Here is an 18,244-nt window from a genome sequence, read left to right as displayed (position 1 = left end):
AGGAGTGAGGTGGAACCGCAGGGTCAAAGAATACTGGAACTCTGATATGATGAAGAAGACAGGTTTATGAAGCGCACAGATGCTCCTGGGAGTGTCCCGGCGCTATAGCATATTTTCAGAGAAGACTGCCATGCTCTAATCTGGCAAATCCGAGGCACCACATTCAAGTGTTTCTGAGGGCAGCGGAAGCAGCGAGTAGTAAGGGCCCTGGCGCTTGCATGTGAAAGGGACATCCCCTAACAAGCTTGTTTGTTAGTAAAATTACCAATGCTCGGGGTGCAGTAGACTTCTCTCTGCTCTGAGCCCCAGTGACACTTCACCCGATGCACAATCGATAGCCAAGTCCCTGGGCGGGAGGCTGGGACTTCCAGCAGACGGGTGACCCTACCTGTAGTGAAGCCATGCGGGAGGCTCCCGTGGAGCCCGCCGGGGGGGCGCTCCAGCAGCCCGAGTACACCTCCCTGAGGCCCGGGGCGCACCGCTTGCCCCCCACATCTGCCGCCATGCTGCTCATTCCAGGCCCTCTTCCATCCTTATTCCGATGCTCATGTGCAGGGGTCGCCTTCCTTGTATGGTGTGCGCTGGTCTGGGGCTGCCTGCCACCCATAGGCCTCTTATACCGGGAGGAGGGCCAGGGGGGACCCCCGGCTGATCCAGGCGTGCAGGTGTGAACCCCTCGCGGCGGGGCGCAGGCTGAAGAGTGCCGGGAGGAGGGGTGGACACTGGGGCCCTGTCCAGACGCCATTATCAGGGCTTCCTCTTGGGGGGCCGACGGGGGTCCACGCAGGCCGCAGACAATACACATCCTCTCCAATAATATTTTTTGTGTGAGGGGGCCGGTGCCTCTGGGAATACACACGCCCTGGGGTACAAGTTCAAACAGGGCGCAGGGAACACAGACGGCCGGAGGAGGTTGATTGCCTTCTCCTGAGACACAAAGAACCGAAGCATGATCACTTAAATTATCCATTTTGTCAGCCATCATAGATGAATTCCTATATGCAGTGAAACAAGCTCACACATACAGCCCCAACATACACTCTGCTCTCTGCCTGCAACTCCGAATTCACCTCACATCCATTTCCCACATGGATGGAGCACTAGACGTGGCTAAGGGAGACTGTGTAAACCTTTTATCAGTTTTACCGACCATGCAGCAACTTCGTCCTCATAGCAATCAGTGCCTGAAAGACATGCGATAGCTATTTGAAACAAGCTGGAAATAGGGGGTTAAACTAGATACATCGGGGAAGGGAGGGGGAGATCTGGGAGGGCTCACGCATGTGCGGTATCCGCGGCTCGTGCCCAGTGGCGGCGCGTGTAAGTGTGGGAGCTGAAGTTCCGGGTCTCAGGAGGGGCCCGGGTGAAGAGCGGCAGATAGCAGTGCGGGCTCCCATGACTAAGGGGAGAGCCCCGCATCGTACTGGCAGAGGAGCTGGAGTGCTCCGGAGGCGCGCCGAAGCCAGCTGCTGTTGAGGAGTTCCCCCCGCTGACCGGGTGAGAAGGGAATTCTCCGTTTGTTTGCGTTTTTGTCGGGGAGTGGCTGAGCTCTTACATGAGGGGGTGCACGACTGAGCGGGCAGTAAGTGGTTGTGCCGATGAAGGCACAGTGTCCACGTTTATTTCCGGAGCTTTCTGGGCGCTCACGTACAGTACCCACGTTTCCTCTTGGCGGGGGGCTTGGTCGGGCCGGGGAGCCGGTCTTAGAGGCGCGAGTAAAATGCAATTGTGCTGGTGTGCTGTGATAGCGGAAAGGAGCACTTCGGTGGGCATTGACGGTCAGTGGAGTCGAAGGCGGAGGGGGAGAGAAAGTGAAAGTAACTGCATGAGGCTTGCAAGGGAGACAAGAGATGGGCACAGTGCGTGACTGCGCGTGGTGAACGCGTGCGTTCACATTTCCAGTCCGGCCGGCCTGCAGCCTGCGCGTGCCTCCTGTCTACCTTGAGAGCCCTTGAAAGCCAAGTCGCTGACAATAAGTCTCGCTGGCGACAGCGCTTCACATTGCGTCGCCAGGTGTGAGACCTAAAAAACTATTCACTGGAGACAAAAAGTAGGAGCTAGCTCCAGATGCACATATGAAGATACAGAAAGAAAGGAACTGACGTCAGTGAGCTTGGGTATTACTTACATGTTGCTCCAGACGTCACTTATGGGGCAAAACGAGGTTGATGTAGAACCACACGACAACACCGACCGGTGGACAAGGGCAATGCTGAAAGCTTTCCCAGATTAAGTCTGGTGCCTAGCGTTATTTTAAAAGGTGAGGAATCTCCAGGTCCATCAGAATGGCACAAATTGGATGACATGTTTTCGGAATGACAATATATATTGCTAGAAACATTTGCTCCACCAATAGCACAAATGCATTCACTACATTCCCACAAGAGCTCCTAGCACAAGCCTATATCTGCCCTTCCGAAGATGCATCCCACAGTGTTGACTAGAGAAAATGTTAAACCGTTGAGCTGCGATGTCCATTGGGAGTCAGAAGAATCTGGGAAAGGGACCTATGCGCACCGACTGATGATAACTGAAAAAGTTTGCAGTAAGCAGACCAGGGAGATATCAGCGAACAGCATACAGAGGACAGTACGTTACAAATTCCTGCACTGGTCTATCCCACGCCTAAAACATTTTACGGATAGGGGTTTGTGACAAGATGCCATCTACCAACAATGCGGGTGAGGGGAGAGAGTGTAGGACACACATTCACAGACTTTATGCACCTGCATTTGCACTGTCCAGCTGGAGTCATAACAGGATAGCCATATTCAGTAATCTATTGGATAGGACAGCCCTAGAGATAACACATTCTCCATTGATGGCACTATTGAGCTTCATACATGAAATACCAAAAAAGGTTAGGAAATATAGAAAAATATCCTTAGTACTACCCAAAAGACAAGTTGCATGCACTGGGGACAGGACCCTATCTCTACCATCCAGTGCAGGGTAAACAGCATGATCTAAAGTAATGTCAATCAAAACCCTTACCAAACAATTTGAGACCTAAAAGCATATGGGATCTACTTCATGCATCCCTATTATAGAGGGGACATACACTGGCTGATCTCCCAGGTCAGGTGGTTATGGGCGGAACTGGATATGTGTGTTTTCTTTGATGTGCACTCACTGGGTGGGTGGGAGCCGCTGTCTCTCACTACTATAGGAACAGCGGTGGCTCCTCTGCTAAGGCAGAGAAGCGTCGCCCCACTGCTACAACTGAAAGCTTAATACAAAAAAAATTATAATAACTCTCAGTGATCATTTTATTTTTTTAATTGAGCTTCCAGTTGAAGCGGCGTGGCGTGGCTGAGCTACACACATCACAGGGATGCATGGTTGCTGCACCTTAAGTGTGCATGTAGGTTTGGCCAGCCATCTCGGTCTGGCCAACTTTCGAACTTGGCATGTTCTCCACCCAGGCTGCATTACAACCTGGATAAAGAACATGTCCAGGCTCCCATTCCCTGTCTGAGCACTGAACCACAGCACTCAGAGCAATCACAATGCTGCTTTGCAGCGCTGTGATTGGCTGGGAGACTGGGTGCTTGGTTCCTTTGTGGAGGAAATATGCCGGCTGGCGACTGGCGCAACGAGTAGGTGAGTTTCTTTTTTATATCTACCCCCATGACCCCTCCGCCCCGTTACCGTTCCCTACCAGCTGCTACTGTATAGGAAATGCACCAGCCGATTCTAAAAATGTGATGTAGACAACTGTACAAATATAGAGTATGCGTGAAGCACATCTGGTAAAAAACCATATGGTTTACTAGTTGACATACATTGGGCCCCAAACATTCCAAAACAATGCATAAAATGTTTTTGGGCAAAAAAATGATTTCTGCATCTATACAGAATGTATTGAGTTTGGAGAAAACGGTCTTTCCACAAAAGATGAATATTATTTAAAAATATTAAATAACGTTTTTCTTTTTTGTTATACTAGTGGGCATCCATTTTATGATGTCCCCACTGGTAAAATGTTGGCCATAGCACAATGGTGGTAATTCCTGGAAATTTCAGGGCATCCATGACACAATGCAGGAATAATGCTGGTAATTTCTGGTGTTTTGAGGGCGTCCATGATATCTTGCACTGGTACAATACTAGACCTTATTAGATGACGGCCATTCTTAACATGTGAACATTTACAGCACAGTGGTGCCCACCAAAGGTATAATAGCTGTAATTTTTGAATTATTGTGGACACCCTCAGCATAAAGCTGCCCAGTGCTGGCCTAATGACCCTGGCAAAACGGTGGCAATTCTAGGTCTACTGTGGTCATCCATAGCCCAATGGTGAATCTGAGAGTATAGGGTTAATTCTTGACATATTTTGGGAATTCTGTGCCTAATGGTAGTAATTAAATCCAATTGTGGGCATTCAAGACACACAATTCTGCAATAATTGCCACTGCATTACGGTGGCAATTAATATTGAGTCACACATTATAATATCATACCAAAGCATACATAAAAATAATTTTGAATTCAACAAAGTTCAAGGAGGCTCATAGAAGAGAGGAAGTAGTGCAAGCGAATCTACAGAAAGTTCTGTAAATATAGATGTTACTATATCCCATTTCATTTGTGCTCATTTTAATAAGTTATAAGTTAAAGATTTCCAAATCAGCCCAGTCATTAATCAAACCAGTCACATGCAAGTTGCACTCTGATCACTGTAACAGGCCCATCAGTCCATTTAATTTTTTCTAACATTATCTACAATCTCTGAGACCACTTTCTACTTTCAATTCTGCAAGACTATTTTGAATGTGAACTTGAGATAATAAATAAAAGATTATTCGGAAAGAAAGTGGAGCCAAAGAAAGGAACTGGAAAGCCTGGTGGAGACGGGTTACATCAGATTGGGATTGTAAATTGTTCTTTTTGGGCGATGTTGTGTGGCAGTGCATCAGGATGGTGCTTCTACTATTCCGAGCCACACTCTGTAAAAGGTCAGTTTGGCTTCCCTCCAATTCCCTGACGTAGTTACCTCTCTGAAGAGCGCCCCATAAAAGGTTACTGTGTAGAAGCAGTCAACGGTCCTCATGGAAATGTCCAGGTCCATAACCAGCCTCTTCTGTTCCTCGGTGTTTACTGTTGCCCGGATTCTCTGAAAATGTAAGAATCCACAGTGAGACTAGATGGAAATTGAAGGATCCTTAGCACAGCAGCGCATAATTATCATAGTCTACAAGAATGTCGCTACTGAACAGAGCTGGTCTTCTCCACTGAGGCTGTGGACATCCTAGAAGATATTCAAACCAGCAGGCCTGGATGTCTTCACTATATTGGCATTAAGGGACATCTCTATGCATATTTTGAAGGTAATTAGAAGTTAGCATGGTTGATCTTCCAAGTTTAATCTATGAAATTTCAGTACATTAATATCTCAACGGTTCTGCAAGCAATCATTCACTTATATGGACCAAGTTCTAGCGTGAGCACACATACAAATGCATATCAGTTCAACAGAACTCAAACAGGGAGGGGTGAGTTATACTAAACGATGATTAGAAGGGGAATCTGAGATTTATCCGACAGCAACACTAATCCAAGCATTAATGTTGGGAATCTAATTTTAGCCACAAATTCATATTTAACAAGGCTCAAAAGTGGCCTCCAAACCCACCTATTCCATGAAACTAACACAGTGAGTGACTCTTCCGGGGGAACAAAGCAGTACATTTTAAAACAGTTCAGCCGACACCCTGAAGTAAGTCATTGAGGCACTCTAAAAGTATAAAGTAAAAAAATCTCTGCACTGTTTTCAAAACAAAGTTAGACCGTAAATGAAAGCATAAAACCCCGATTTACAAAGATTTGTAAGAGTAGGTCATATTTGCTCTTGTAGTCTCCTGGTGTACATCTGATTTACAGCTATGAGCAAAGAGTGCTCCTGGCCTGCTCCTGGGATGGAGGATTAAGCTAGGAGTACTACAAAAGTAAGTCAGAGCAGACTCTTTATAAAGCGGTCCCTCTGAGGCTCTTTTTCCCAAATGATACATGCTGCCCAATGCTGAGATCCAGCAACGTAAATGTGACCTGCCAGATCAGATTCAATCACAAGTCACATGGAGGTAGGTTAATCACAGAGGGCCCCGTTCACAAAGGGAAATTGAAATGAAAGCCTCCCTTTACGACTTTTGGTATACTCAAAAGGGCATTTACGAGGACTACGCCAAACATCCTGTGACTCTGAGCAAATTACTTCATCTCCCCGTGCCTAACAAAAATGAATGTGTGTCCTCATGTAACGTAACTAGTGCTATGTAAAGCGCTCTGATACCCTATTCGGTTCGGGTCAAGTTTGTGCTCTATAAAACTCTGCACAAAAAAAAAAAAAAAGTTCAGCTTTTGTCTCAGTTCAACTTAAGTTTTGGTCTTAAGTTTAACTGGGACCAAAACAAGACAAAAGTCTAACTTTACTACTCGTAAATGCCCTTTGTAAATATCGAATGTGGTAAAGATAGTCTTTCGTCTCAGTTTACCTTTGTGAATCGGCCCTATAGTGTTGGGCAAATCTGGCTGCATTAAAAAAGTAAAACCATGTCTCTTTAAAAAGGCTTTTGCATATGTAACAAGGACCCCCTGAAGAATTACATTTCGTAATTCCTAGGTCAGGGAAAAGAACATATTTGAAAAATAACAACCTAGGCAATTAAACACAGTGAGTAATTTTAAGGTCAGAAAGACATATACACATGGACTACAGCTGCTAAAAAACACAGTTTTATTAATTAGTTAACACAGGTAAAAAAGGTTCATTATATGACACAAAATAGCAATAAAAATCTCATAGTACAGTTGACAATCACAATTTGACACTTAACAAAACATAAAAATTTATATTGACTAGGTGGCATGGAGGTTCAATCTCTACGCGCGTTTCGGCGGCCAGCGCCTTCTTCCAGGAGCAACCACACAATATCTATAAGTGGAGATATATATAGAACATACAATTATATCATTTCTTATTTATATAAAACATATAAAACATGTAACTAACTGTTATTTATTTTTTAAAAAAAGGAGAGACAGTTTTTTATATAGCAGCTGTAGGTTTAAAAACACAATATTATAAGTCGCGTTTGTCTTGTCATTTCCTTGTGAAGATTGGAGTTTTGTAAACAAATGAGAGGGGAGTAAGGATTATTATTAAGAATCATGATGAAACCAGTGTAAGTACTGGGCACTTGTTTAATATTACTAAAGTGCAGTTCCAATTATTTGCAATATGTACTGCAAATTCAATGAGAGATCAGGGAGCCTAAATAGATGGAGTTATGGTGCCTTAATCTCAAATAAGAGCCATTTTATAAAAAAGGAGGATTAAAGTTATGATTTTTCAATCTGGCATAACAGAAAACAAAGTTCATCCCTGGGTAAAACTTATACTTACTAGATGGAGATAACAGCGGAGGATAGTTGGTTAAAATTAAATGTTCGAATTCTCTTTTATCGGTGTCGATTATGATATAGCTAAGGACAAAAATAGATTGAGTCACATAGATGCTTTGCTAGAGTACGAGGGTAGTTGCCCTATTCTGTAGTCCATAGTATCCATTGTCTTTTACCTGATTCTATAGATGTCTAAAAGGTTATAAGCCCGCCAACCGGAACCCTTTAGTGTAGATGGATCCTGATAGGGAACAGTCTTGAAGATCTAGATTCTGGATCTTTATTATGGTGAGTAGAAGAGAAAATAAAGGGAAATATGTTATCTATTCATTTGTGTTAATATGCTCTTAATTCACATAGGGCATAGAAAGTTGCTGATGTAAAGAACAATAAAAGTTCTCCGTATCCAGGATGGCGGTATTTTACTCTTACCTATTATATTTTAGTTATTTCTTTTCAGAGGTTAGGTTAGACTTGATCTTTGTTGTGATCTATATTCTTCTTTGATATAGTCTTAAACCTATAGAATAAGCACATCAAGAGTGCATTATAAGTGTTGCTATTCATTATTTAAAATAAATTCTACCTTTTTTAATATCATCCAAGGTCTTACCAAAAATGTTGGTTATTCCTCTTTTCTATTTTCCAAAATATGGGCAATTTCTTGATCATCTGTGAAGTGGTGTTCAGAAGATTAAAAGATCTCCCTGCCTAAAATAAGTAGAATGGTATGTTTAAGTTAAAGGGTAGAATAATTTACTATCTTTAAATCTTGATATTTAGTTTCTCAGGGTTTCCAAACGGAGTCTTACCTAATGATAATTGGCAGGGCTCTTTATGTCCGGTGGCGGGCGGTACGTCTCGTCGGGTGATGAACACGGCAACAAATGATGGTCGAGTGCCTGTTCAAAGGCGTATATATACGTCTTAATGCGGTCGCGTGATTATTGAAAAAATACTTGCACCTGTTTTAAATTTGTAATTGATTTCTTCTTCCCGTTTTGGCGCGAAGTTAGCGGAGTTGGTGAAGTTGTGAAATTTTGGGAGAAGCGGAGTTTAGTGAGCTTTCATCCCATTGGATGGATGTTTCATTGCGCTCACATGATAGGTTGTTATGATGTAAACAGGGGGCAGCATTGGTGGATATTACATACAAGTCGAGTGTGTATTCCTCGTTTTGATAGGTTGCTTTTATGTAAACAAGGGGCAGTATTGGTGGGTAATACCCACAAGCCGGGTGTGATTTCCATGTTTAAGATAAAAATAAATATTCCGGCAGACATCAGTCAGGGTTGAGATCTGAATTGATTTCAACATATTTGTTGTTCGAGGTGAAAAAAATGGATAAGTGATTCATAATTACTTTTATCCCTTGAGAGTGGCGAAATTAGACAAATGATTCATTTTATATATTGGCGCATAGTTCATTGCTTAAAAAAATGAATTAAGTTAGATTTTCTTTTTAAAAAAGGCTATTATTGTATTCGATTTATAGATCAGTACCCCTGGGGGTTTGGTACCGTATCACATTATAAATAAGGCATATGGTAAGAAACTAAAGACGATGGTAAACGGAGTAAGAAACGGCGAATTTTTGTGAACTATAGCCCAATAGGGTGTTTATTTATTGCGCTCACATCGAAGGTTACTTTGGTGTAAACGAAGGTGGCATTGGTTAAAATAGCGCATAATATGTATCTGTTGTTCTATTTTAGAAGTGACAAGTAATTCAGTTATATATTTGACAAGGGTGGAATGATGATTAATAGTTATTAATTTTACATCTTTACCATTTGGGTGTGGGGGGGGGGGGTTTTTGGGGAAAGGAAAAATAGGGAGGTTAGTATATTATATTTATATTTAGATCATTAAATTTAGAGATGGGGTCAGCAAAAATTATTTTATTTGTAAAGGTTATTGCAAAATTAAGTGTACAGGTCGGGAAGATTTTCTAAAGTTTTGTCATTTATGTCTCTAACATGTCGGAAGATGGAGGGTACAAAAAGGTCTCAATGCATGTCGGAACTTGGTATTATATCATGCAGAGATGTATCATTCAAGAGGGACTGTTTCATCTTTTAATTTGGAGTGCTCAGACAGAGGTGGAAGAGGGAGTGTGTTTTAAATTATTGCGTTTTCCCACGGGATTTCACTATTCAGGCCCTGTCGGAAAGAATTAAAAACAAAAATCCAAAAAACTTCTCTTTTCTTTCGAATGGACATGCCTCCTTTTGATTCTGGGACATGGATTTTTTCTAAGATCCTCCATTTGAACTCATCGGCATGGTGACCTTTATCTAGGAAATGTTTAACCATTGGGCATGCAGTTTTTTTGGTTTTTATCGCTGAACGATGTTCGTTCAAGCGTGTCTGAATTGCTCTTGAGGTCTCACCAACATATCCTTGGGGACAAGGACATTGAATGAAGTATATGACATTGCTTGTTTTGCAGTTCCACATTTCCTGTGCTTTGGTTTTGTGGCCATTATATTCGAATTCCTCACCTGATAGAATGTTACCACATGATTTACACGATGAGCATGGAAAAGTTCCTTTTAAGGGGTGATTAGTCAGGATTGAACGTTGAGTAAAGGTGTCATTTTTGGTGTTCTTGGCGAATCGAGAATGGACAATAAACTCTTTTATATTTTTATTTCTCCTATGTGCGAAAATCGGTTTCATCAATTTTTGGTCATTCGTGCAGTTACTGTTTAATATATGCCAATTGGAGTTTATGACATGTCTTACTTTTTCATTTATTGTTGAGTGCCTTGTAATACAGACTATTTGGTCATTGGGTTTGGTGGGTTTTGTTTTTAGAAGGCAGTCTCTGTCATAGTATCGCGCTCGTTTATAGGATTCCCTTATTAATCGGTGGGGGTAACCTCTCTCGATAAACTTAGTCCGCATTACTGCTGCTTGTTTGTCGAAATCTCTTACATTTGTACAGTTACGTCTAACGCGTAGGAACTGTGAGAATGGGATACTATTTTTTTGGGTACGTGGATGAAAGCTTTGGTAATGAAGTAAAGTATTTCTTGCTGTGGGCTTTATGTGAAGATCTACTTCTAAAGTCCCAGCATGGTCTAAAATTTCTATGTCTAGAAATTCGACTTTTGTGTTACTGACGTGAGAGGTAAAGTTAAGATTAGGATTAGCTCCATTTATCCATTCAAGGAATTCTACTAGAGTTTCTCTCCCATCAGTCCAGATAAAGAAGATGTCATCAATGTATCTGGACCAATGGGAGATAGACTCATAAAAGGGTGCAACCTCGTTATGTACAAATTCTTTTTCAAATGATGCCATAAAAATATTAGCTATGGATGGGGCCACTGAAGCACCCATGCTTACACCTTTTATTTGACGATATAAATGATTTCCAAATTCAAAAACATTCTCTGTTAGTACAATTTCGAGGCATGCAAGCAGGAATCCTTTCGGGCAGGGGATTTGGTGTAGATCAATAAACCAACTAGTGGTTTTTAGTGCGTCGGTAAGGGGGATGTTACTATATAGAGACTCCACGTCCATTGTGACCAATAGATCATTATTTGAATTGAAAGAAATTCCTTCAATCTTCTGTATTATATGACCTGTGTCCCGAATGTAAGATTCTATTTTAGGGACAAAAGGGCGTAGATAATTATCAACATATTTGGAAAGTGGCTCAGTAGCTGTACCTATTGTGGAGACTATGGGTCTGTAAGGGGGGTTGTTGGCATCCTTATGGATCTTTGGTAGACCATAAATGCACGCAATTTTTCCTTGGTTATGATTCAGATAGTCAAATTCTTTCGCATTGATGAAACCATCTTCTAGGGCAGATTTAGTTAGGGACATAATTCTTTTCGATAGATTACTTGTAGAATGACCTTTGAGGGGGACATAGAAAATAGGGTCATTTAACATTTTAAGCATGTTTACTTCATATTCTGAGGTATCAACAATAACAATTCCTCCACCTTTATCGCATCCTTTGATGGTAAGGTCTTTATTGTTGGACAGAGATATTAGGGCCTGATGTTCTTCTTTATCTAAATTATAAATAGGTTTGGGAATATATCTGAGGGCTTGATCCAATTTTCTTAGTACTACTAATTCAAAAGTGGCAACTTCAGGTCCCAGTTGTTCGAGACCTGGACAAAAAGTAGAAGGGAGGCAGAGTGGTTTGATGAAGGAACTGTCTTCATCTGTTGGTATATTTAAAGCAAAGAATTTTTTTAGGCGGATTTTACGAAAAAAAGCAATGATATCACAGTGAAGTTCAAACAAATTTATGGTAGAATGTGGGACATATGATAGTCCTTTGGATAGTAGGTTTGTACTGTGATTATCTAGCTCTATCTTAGTTAGGTTGAAGATTGGGATTATGTCCCTTGCTTCCAATATTGTCTGCTTCTCGTTTCTCTCACAAATTGCGGTTCTTCCTGTTGGTAGTGGTGTTGAGGTTGGTAGTTGCCTCTCGACTGGCCCTGGAAATGTACTCTGGGGCGTCCCCGTCCCCCTCTGCGGTTCCCTAAAAAAGGCTGTCTGCGAGTGCCTCTATTCGGGGTTTGATTGTAAAGTGTTTCAGGGTCGTAGTATCCTTCATTGCTTTCATTTTCAGAATCAGAGGTTTCTGAAAAAGTATTTACTCGCTGGTTCTGTGGTTGATTTTCTCTAGTGTCAGTAGAGTAATGATTTTGTTGATAAAAGTCAGGTCTTAAGTAAGGATATGTATTTTCAATAGTAGCATATCTCTTATCTTTCATCAGTTTATCGTTTTTCCTTTTTTCTAGATAGCTTGTAAATGATTCTATTTCTTTATTGCATTCCTCTATCTTCTTCATGGCTTCTTCTATGTTGCCTATTCTTTTCAGTTTCTGTCTCCCTTTTATCAAACCAACATATCATTCTGTTCCCTCTTGTCATTTCCTTGTAGAAATCCATCTACCTACTTCCATCCCTATACCATTTCCCACACTAATATCAATATGGCACTTCAAAAAACCTTCGGTTTCACAGACGAAGAATTTGAAACACTGGTAGGTATACCATCCTCCTTTGGTGCCTCTTCTTCAAACTCCAATTTACACAACGATGACACAAAAAAACTTTTAGATCTAAAAAAGAAATTAAAAAGAATTGAGGCACATGGGGAATTTATGCTGGCCTACCTTAGGCTGGGTATTATTCCCATGGGCCTAAGAGTAAGAAATATCCCCGGCTTATTTGTCCAACACAAGGCCTTTCTGGATAAATGGAGCAGAATAGCCAGCAGATGCTCCAGGGATCTGATGATGCTCATCGTAGAGACCGCAAAGGAATTAGCTGCAGAAGTAAGGTCTGAAGTAGAAGAATTAGAATCCAAACTGAAAAGAATAGGCAACATAGAAGAAGCCATGAAGAAGATAGAGGAATGCAATAAAGAAATAGAATCATTTACAAGCTATCTAGAAAAAAGGAAAAACGATAAACTGATGAAAGATAAGAGATATGCTACTATTGAAAATACATATCCTTACTTAAGACCTGACTTTTATCAACAAAATCATTACTCTACTGACACTAGAGAAAATCAACCACAGAACCAGCGAGTAAATACTTTTTCAGAAACCTCTGATTCTGAAAATGAAAGCAATGAAGGATACTACGACCCTGAAACACTTTACAATCAAACCCCGAATAGAGGCACTCGCAGACAGCCTTTTTTAGGGAACCGCAGAGGGGGACGGGGACGCCCCAGAGTACATTTCCAGGGCCAGTCGAGAGGCAACTACCAACCTCAACACCACTACCAACAGGAAGAACCGCAATTTGTGAGAGAAACGAGAAGCAGACAATATTGGAAGCAAGGGACATAATCCCAATCTTCAACCTAACTAAGATAGAGCTAGATAATCACAGTACAAACCTACTATCCAAAGGACTATCATATGTCCCACATTCTACCATAAATTTGTTTGAACTTCACTGTGATATCATTGCTTTTTTTCGTAAAATCCGCCTAAAAAAATTCTTTGCTTTAAATATACCAACAGATGAAGACAGTTCCTTCATCAAACCACTCTGCCTCCCTTCTACTTTTTGTCCAGGTCTCGAACAACTGGGACCTGAAGTTGCCACTTTTGAATTAGTAGTACTAAGAAAATTGGATCAAGCCCTCAGATATATTCCCAAACCTATTTATAATTTAGATAAAGAAGAACATCAGGCCCTAATATCTCTGTCCAACAATAAAGACCTTACCATCAAAGGATGCGATAAAGGTGGAGGAATTGTTATTGTTGATACCTCAGAATATGAAGTAAACATGCTTAAAATGTTAAATGACCCTATTTTCTATGTCCCCCTCAAAGGTCATTCTACAAGTAATCTATCGAAAAGAATTATGTCCCTAACTAAATCTGCCCTAGAAGATGGTTTCATCAATGCGAAAGAATTTGACTATCTGAATCATAACCAAGGAAAAATTGCGTGCATTTATGGTCTACCAAAGATCCATAAGGATGCCAACAACCCCCCTTACAGACCCATAGTCTCCACAATAGGTACAGCTACTGAGCCACTTTCCAAATATGTTGATAATTATCTACGCCCTTTTGTCCCTAAAATAGAATCTTACATTCGGGACACAGGTCATATAATACAGAAGATTGAAGGAATTTCTTTCAATTCAAATAATGATCTATTGGTCACAATGGACGTGGAGTCTCTATATAGTAACATCCCCCTTACCGACGCACTAAAAACCACTAGTTGGTTTATTGATCTACACCAAATCCCCTGCCCGAAAGGATTCCTGCTTGCATGCCTCGAAATTGTACTAACAGAGAATGTTTTTGAATTTGGAAATCATTTATATCGTCAAATAAAAGGTGTAAGCATGGGTGCTTCAGTGGCCCCATCCATAGCTAATATTTTTATGGCATCATTTGAAAAAGAATTTGTACATAACGAGGTTGCACCCTTTTATGAGTCTATCTCCCATTGGTCCAGATACATTGATGACATCTTCTTTATCTGGACTGATGGGAGAGAAACTCTAGTAGAATTCCTTGAATGGATAAATGGAGCTAATCCTAATCTTAACTTTACCTCTCACGTCAGTAACACAAAAGTCGAATTTCTAGACATAGAAATTTTAGACCATGCTGGGACTTTAGAAGTAGATCTTCACATAAAGCCCACAGCAAGAAATACTTTACTTCATTACCAAAGCTTTCATCCACGTACCCAAAAAAATAGTATCCCATTCTCACAGTTCCTACGCGTTAGACGTAACTGTACAAATGTAAGAGATTTCGACAAACAAGCAGCAGTAATGCGGACTAAGTTTATCGAGAGAGGTTACCCCCACCGATTAATAAGGGAATCCTATAAACGAGCGCGATACTATGACAGAGACTGCCTTCTAAAAACAAAACCCACCAAACCCAATGACCAAATAGTCTGTATTACAAGGCACTCAACAATAAATGAAAAAGTAAGACATGTCATAAACTCCAATTGGCATATATTAAACAGTAACTGCACGAATGACCAAAAATTGATGAAACCGATTTTCGCACATAGGAGAAATAAAAATATAAAAGAGTTTATTGTCCATTCTCGATTCGCCAAGAACACCAAAAATGACACCTTTACTCAACGTTCAATCCTGACTAATCACCCCTTAAAAGGAACTTTTCCATGCTCATCGTGTAAATCATGTGGTAACATTCTATCAGGTGAGGAATTCGAATATAATGGCCACAAAACCTCTGTGTGCTCTGTTTTGCTCAGTGACGGATTACGCTGCCTGCCTGCCCTGCCTGCGTTGAGCCGATCGTCCCGTAGTACCGCCCTCCCCCCGCCTGACGTCAGACGCAGGAAGCAGAGCGGAGGGTGAGGGAGAGGGAACAAGGAACCCTGCGGCTGCCGTGGCTGCCGTGGCCGCCGTGAGTGCCGTGGCCGCCGTAAGTGCCGCGAAATACCGGGAATTACCCGAAATTACCGGGAAGTGCCGCGAACAGACTCCTGAGTACACCAGGAAGGAAGCAGGAGAAGCAGGAGCACGCCCTGTGCTCACCGAAAGGAGGAAAGAAGCCTACTGACAGCCTGGAGGGGGCCTCCTGGGTCCCAATATAATCACTGGACGCAGGGCACGGCATGGCTTAAAGCTTAAATCCCACAGGCACACAGAGGTAAGTGTGGAAACGGCGAGGCAGTGAAAGTGTGGAACTTAACACCGCATTGTACCCTGTTTACCCTGACTTTGGCTTACCCTGACCTGGTGAGCCGTTTGAATAAATGAATAATATAGGGTGATAGGACTGCTGCAAACCCTCAAGCAAAGACATTCTACAGGGCAGATCTTTTGGCCCAGCAGGCACTTGTAAATATCCTGCAGACTTCACCCCAATCAGAGACCTAGCCTCGGCAAACCACAATAGTGCTGGGAGAAAGACAAAAATGGCTACGAAAAAAATGAAAAAACAGATGGAACACAATTTGAGACCAAGACTTAATGCTGCAAATACCACAAATGCAATTAGTCCAGGCTATTTGGAAGAGAGCAGTGAGTGCGTTGAAATAACTCCGAAAGCTAAAAAGAAAGGAGCCAAAAAACCAAAGGCGACGGCCAAAACCCCGGGCAGTGCAGCGTCAAACTCAATAAAGGAGTTTATGGGGAAGCACTTTAAAAAGGTGTTTACACCGGTAAAAGACAAAGACACTACAACAAGTAAAGTGGCTTCCCTGAATGGAAGCCTAGAGGGTAAGAAGAGTGCAGGTGCCTCCCTTCCCTTGGAGATACATGTGTCCAACTCTTTTAATTTGGCTAATCAATCGCTACAGCTTCTACTAGATCAGGGGGGCCTAACCTCGCCTCGGCTGTCATCATCACCACGTCTATCCTTCTCCTATGAAGTAGAGGGAGGATCTTTGGACAGCCCGGTCCCATCAAAGAGTCCAAACCCTGGGGTTGGAACGGAGAAAGGAACAAAAACACCCCAGAGTAAAAAGTCAAGTCAGAATAGGAGCCAAAATGAATGCCCAGTGGAAACTGAAAATATCAGTCCAAGACACTGTGCCGAATTGGATAAAACATCTGAACTAAACCATGAACCTAACCGTGATCTGTCATCTTTGACAGCTACTTCAATGCTGGACTTAATGTTAATGCTACAAAGAACCTTGCAAGGCCTCTTAGAGGTCACTTTGTCAAATAACTCTATTCTAAAAACTCAGAAAACATATCTTGCTAGTATAGAAGGGGAGCTGCGGGGGATTAAATCACATATGCCAAACATAATAAGACAAACCCCTGATCCGGAACCCCTAGAACAGGCACAGGGTGAAACCATAAAAAATCCCAAGGGAATTGGGCACACATCTTCTATGGCAGGTAAAATCTCTAACCATGATCCTGTACCGAGGAATGAGGTTCCGCCCCGAACTGATATGGAACCCCAAACTGATATACAACCCAATGAGGGCCACCAGATATATATCTCAAAGTGGCCAATGAGGATAATAAGAAGGGCTCAGAAGACAAGACGTGGGCCAAGAAATAAAGTAAGAAGCGCAGGAACAAAACCAGCAAGGATGGTGTGTCCCTCCTTGGAGGAAGTAGTGATGACGGAAGAGGCAGAAAGGATTACAGGAAAAGAAATAAAGGGTCCCTACCAGCAGATGAGTATCCCAAAATGGAATAGAACAAAGTTCCAGGGGAAAAGTGTAGGGCCACACAACACTCCCAAACCCCAGAAGAACACAGTTGATAACAAACACATAGGCCAGCCTAAGGGGGGGGAGAAGAAACTGGGAGGAAATCTAGAAGCTTGGGTAACACGCGAGGTGAGAGTGAACAGACCCAAAATCCACCCAGAAAAGGCAGAATCGAATGAACCCCCTGTTCCCAGCAGAGCAAGGAAAGTTGAAAAAGTAAATATGAATCTTTACCTTGAACAGATCCCGCTAAGGCTAGGGGGAAAAAAGGTAGGAAAAAGGCGGCCCCTAAATAGGTCTCAACTCCTGCAAGGCTTCTCCAAATGCCAGAAGCTGAAAGTGATAGGAACGAGCGACATTAGGGGAGTGGGCTTTATACAAAATAGAGAAGGAAAAGAGATCACTAGAATCACACTATACTCAAACCTGGTAAAAGACACGATTGAAAAGGCAGTAAACGAGCTACAGAAAGAAGGAATCCGCCTACTAAATGAGAATGAAGTCTTAGCAGAGGTAGAAGGAAAGGGACGACTGGGAAACAACTTTCTAAAATGCCATGCAGGGCTAGGAAAGAGACAGGTTAGGATTTGCGATCAGGAGGATGAAGAGGAAATGCCGCTAGGAAACATAAAAATAGTTGTAAACAACTCGGAGATGGCACAAGAATGGGGAAACTGGAGTAAGGTGTCCGACCATGCAGGACCCTCATCGAAACATACTAACGATTGCAGGGAGGAAGGCTGGTTAGATGATACCGAATAGGGAAAAGGTAGGCCACATAGCATAAGGATAATCTCCTGGAATATAAATGGCCTAGGAAATAACCTGAAACAAAATAATATAAGGGAACTGGGGGAAAATACAGAAATTATGTGTATCCAGGAGACTTGGCTATGTGGCAAGACCCCGATATTTGATGGCTTCTACCAGCTAAACCGACCTGCAAAGAAATGTAGATTCGGGCACGCTGCTGGTGGAATCATGACTCTGATATCAACTAAGATCATGAAGAAAGTAACTGAAATAAATGTGAAATGCAAATGGTTGTTGGCATGTAGAATAATACTTTCAGGATGTATAAAAACGGATACAATTTTAATGATAAATGTGTACATGCAATGGGATACCTTAGAGCAATATGAAA

General features: G+C 42.0%; 1 protein-coding gene across 4 annotated transcripts in view; it reads right to left on the bottom strand.

Annotated features, from left to right (window-relative positions):
- The window catches only part of MAP2K3 (mitogen-activated protein kinase kinase 3), a 436,357-nt gene that overhangs the window by 94,022 nt on the left and 324,091 nt on the right, over positions 1 to 18,244 (bottom strand). For all 4 annotated transcript variants that reach the window (XM_086940864.1, XM_086940865.1, XM_086940868.1 and 1 more), the window contains one exon: positions 5,000 to 5,119. In XM_086940864.1, the coding sequence (XP_086796990.1) occupies positions 5,000 to 5,119 (120 nt within the window). The remainder of the gene's footprint in view (positions 1 to 4,999; positions 5,120 to 18,244) is intronic.

Source organism: Lissotriton vulgaris, chromosome 10, assembly GCF_964263255.1.
Source record: "Lissotriton vulgaris chromosome 10, aLisVul1.2, whole genome shotgun sequence".
Classification (NCBI taxonomy): domain Eukaryota; kingdom Metazoa; phylum Chordata; class Amphibia; order Caudata; family Salamandridae; genus Lissotriton; species Lissotriton vulgaris.
The sequence above is the reverse complement of the archived record's forward strand: the minus strand, read 5'-3'. Positions and strand labels throughout refer to the sequence as shown.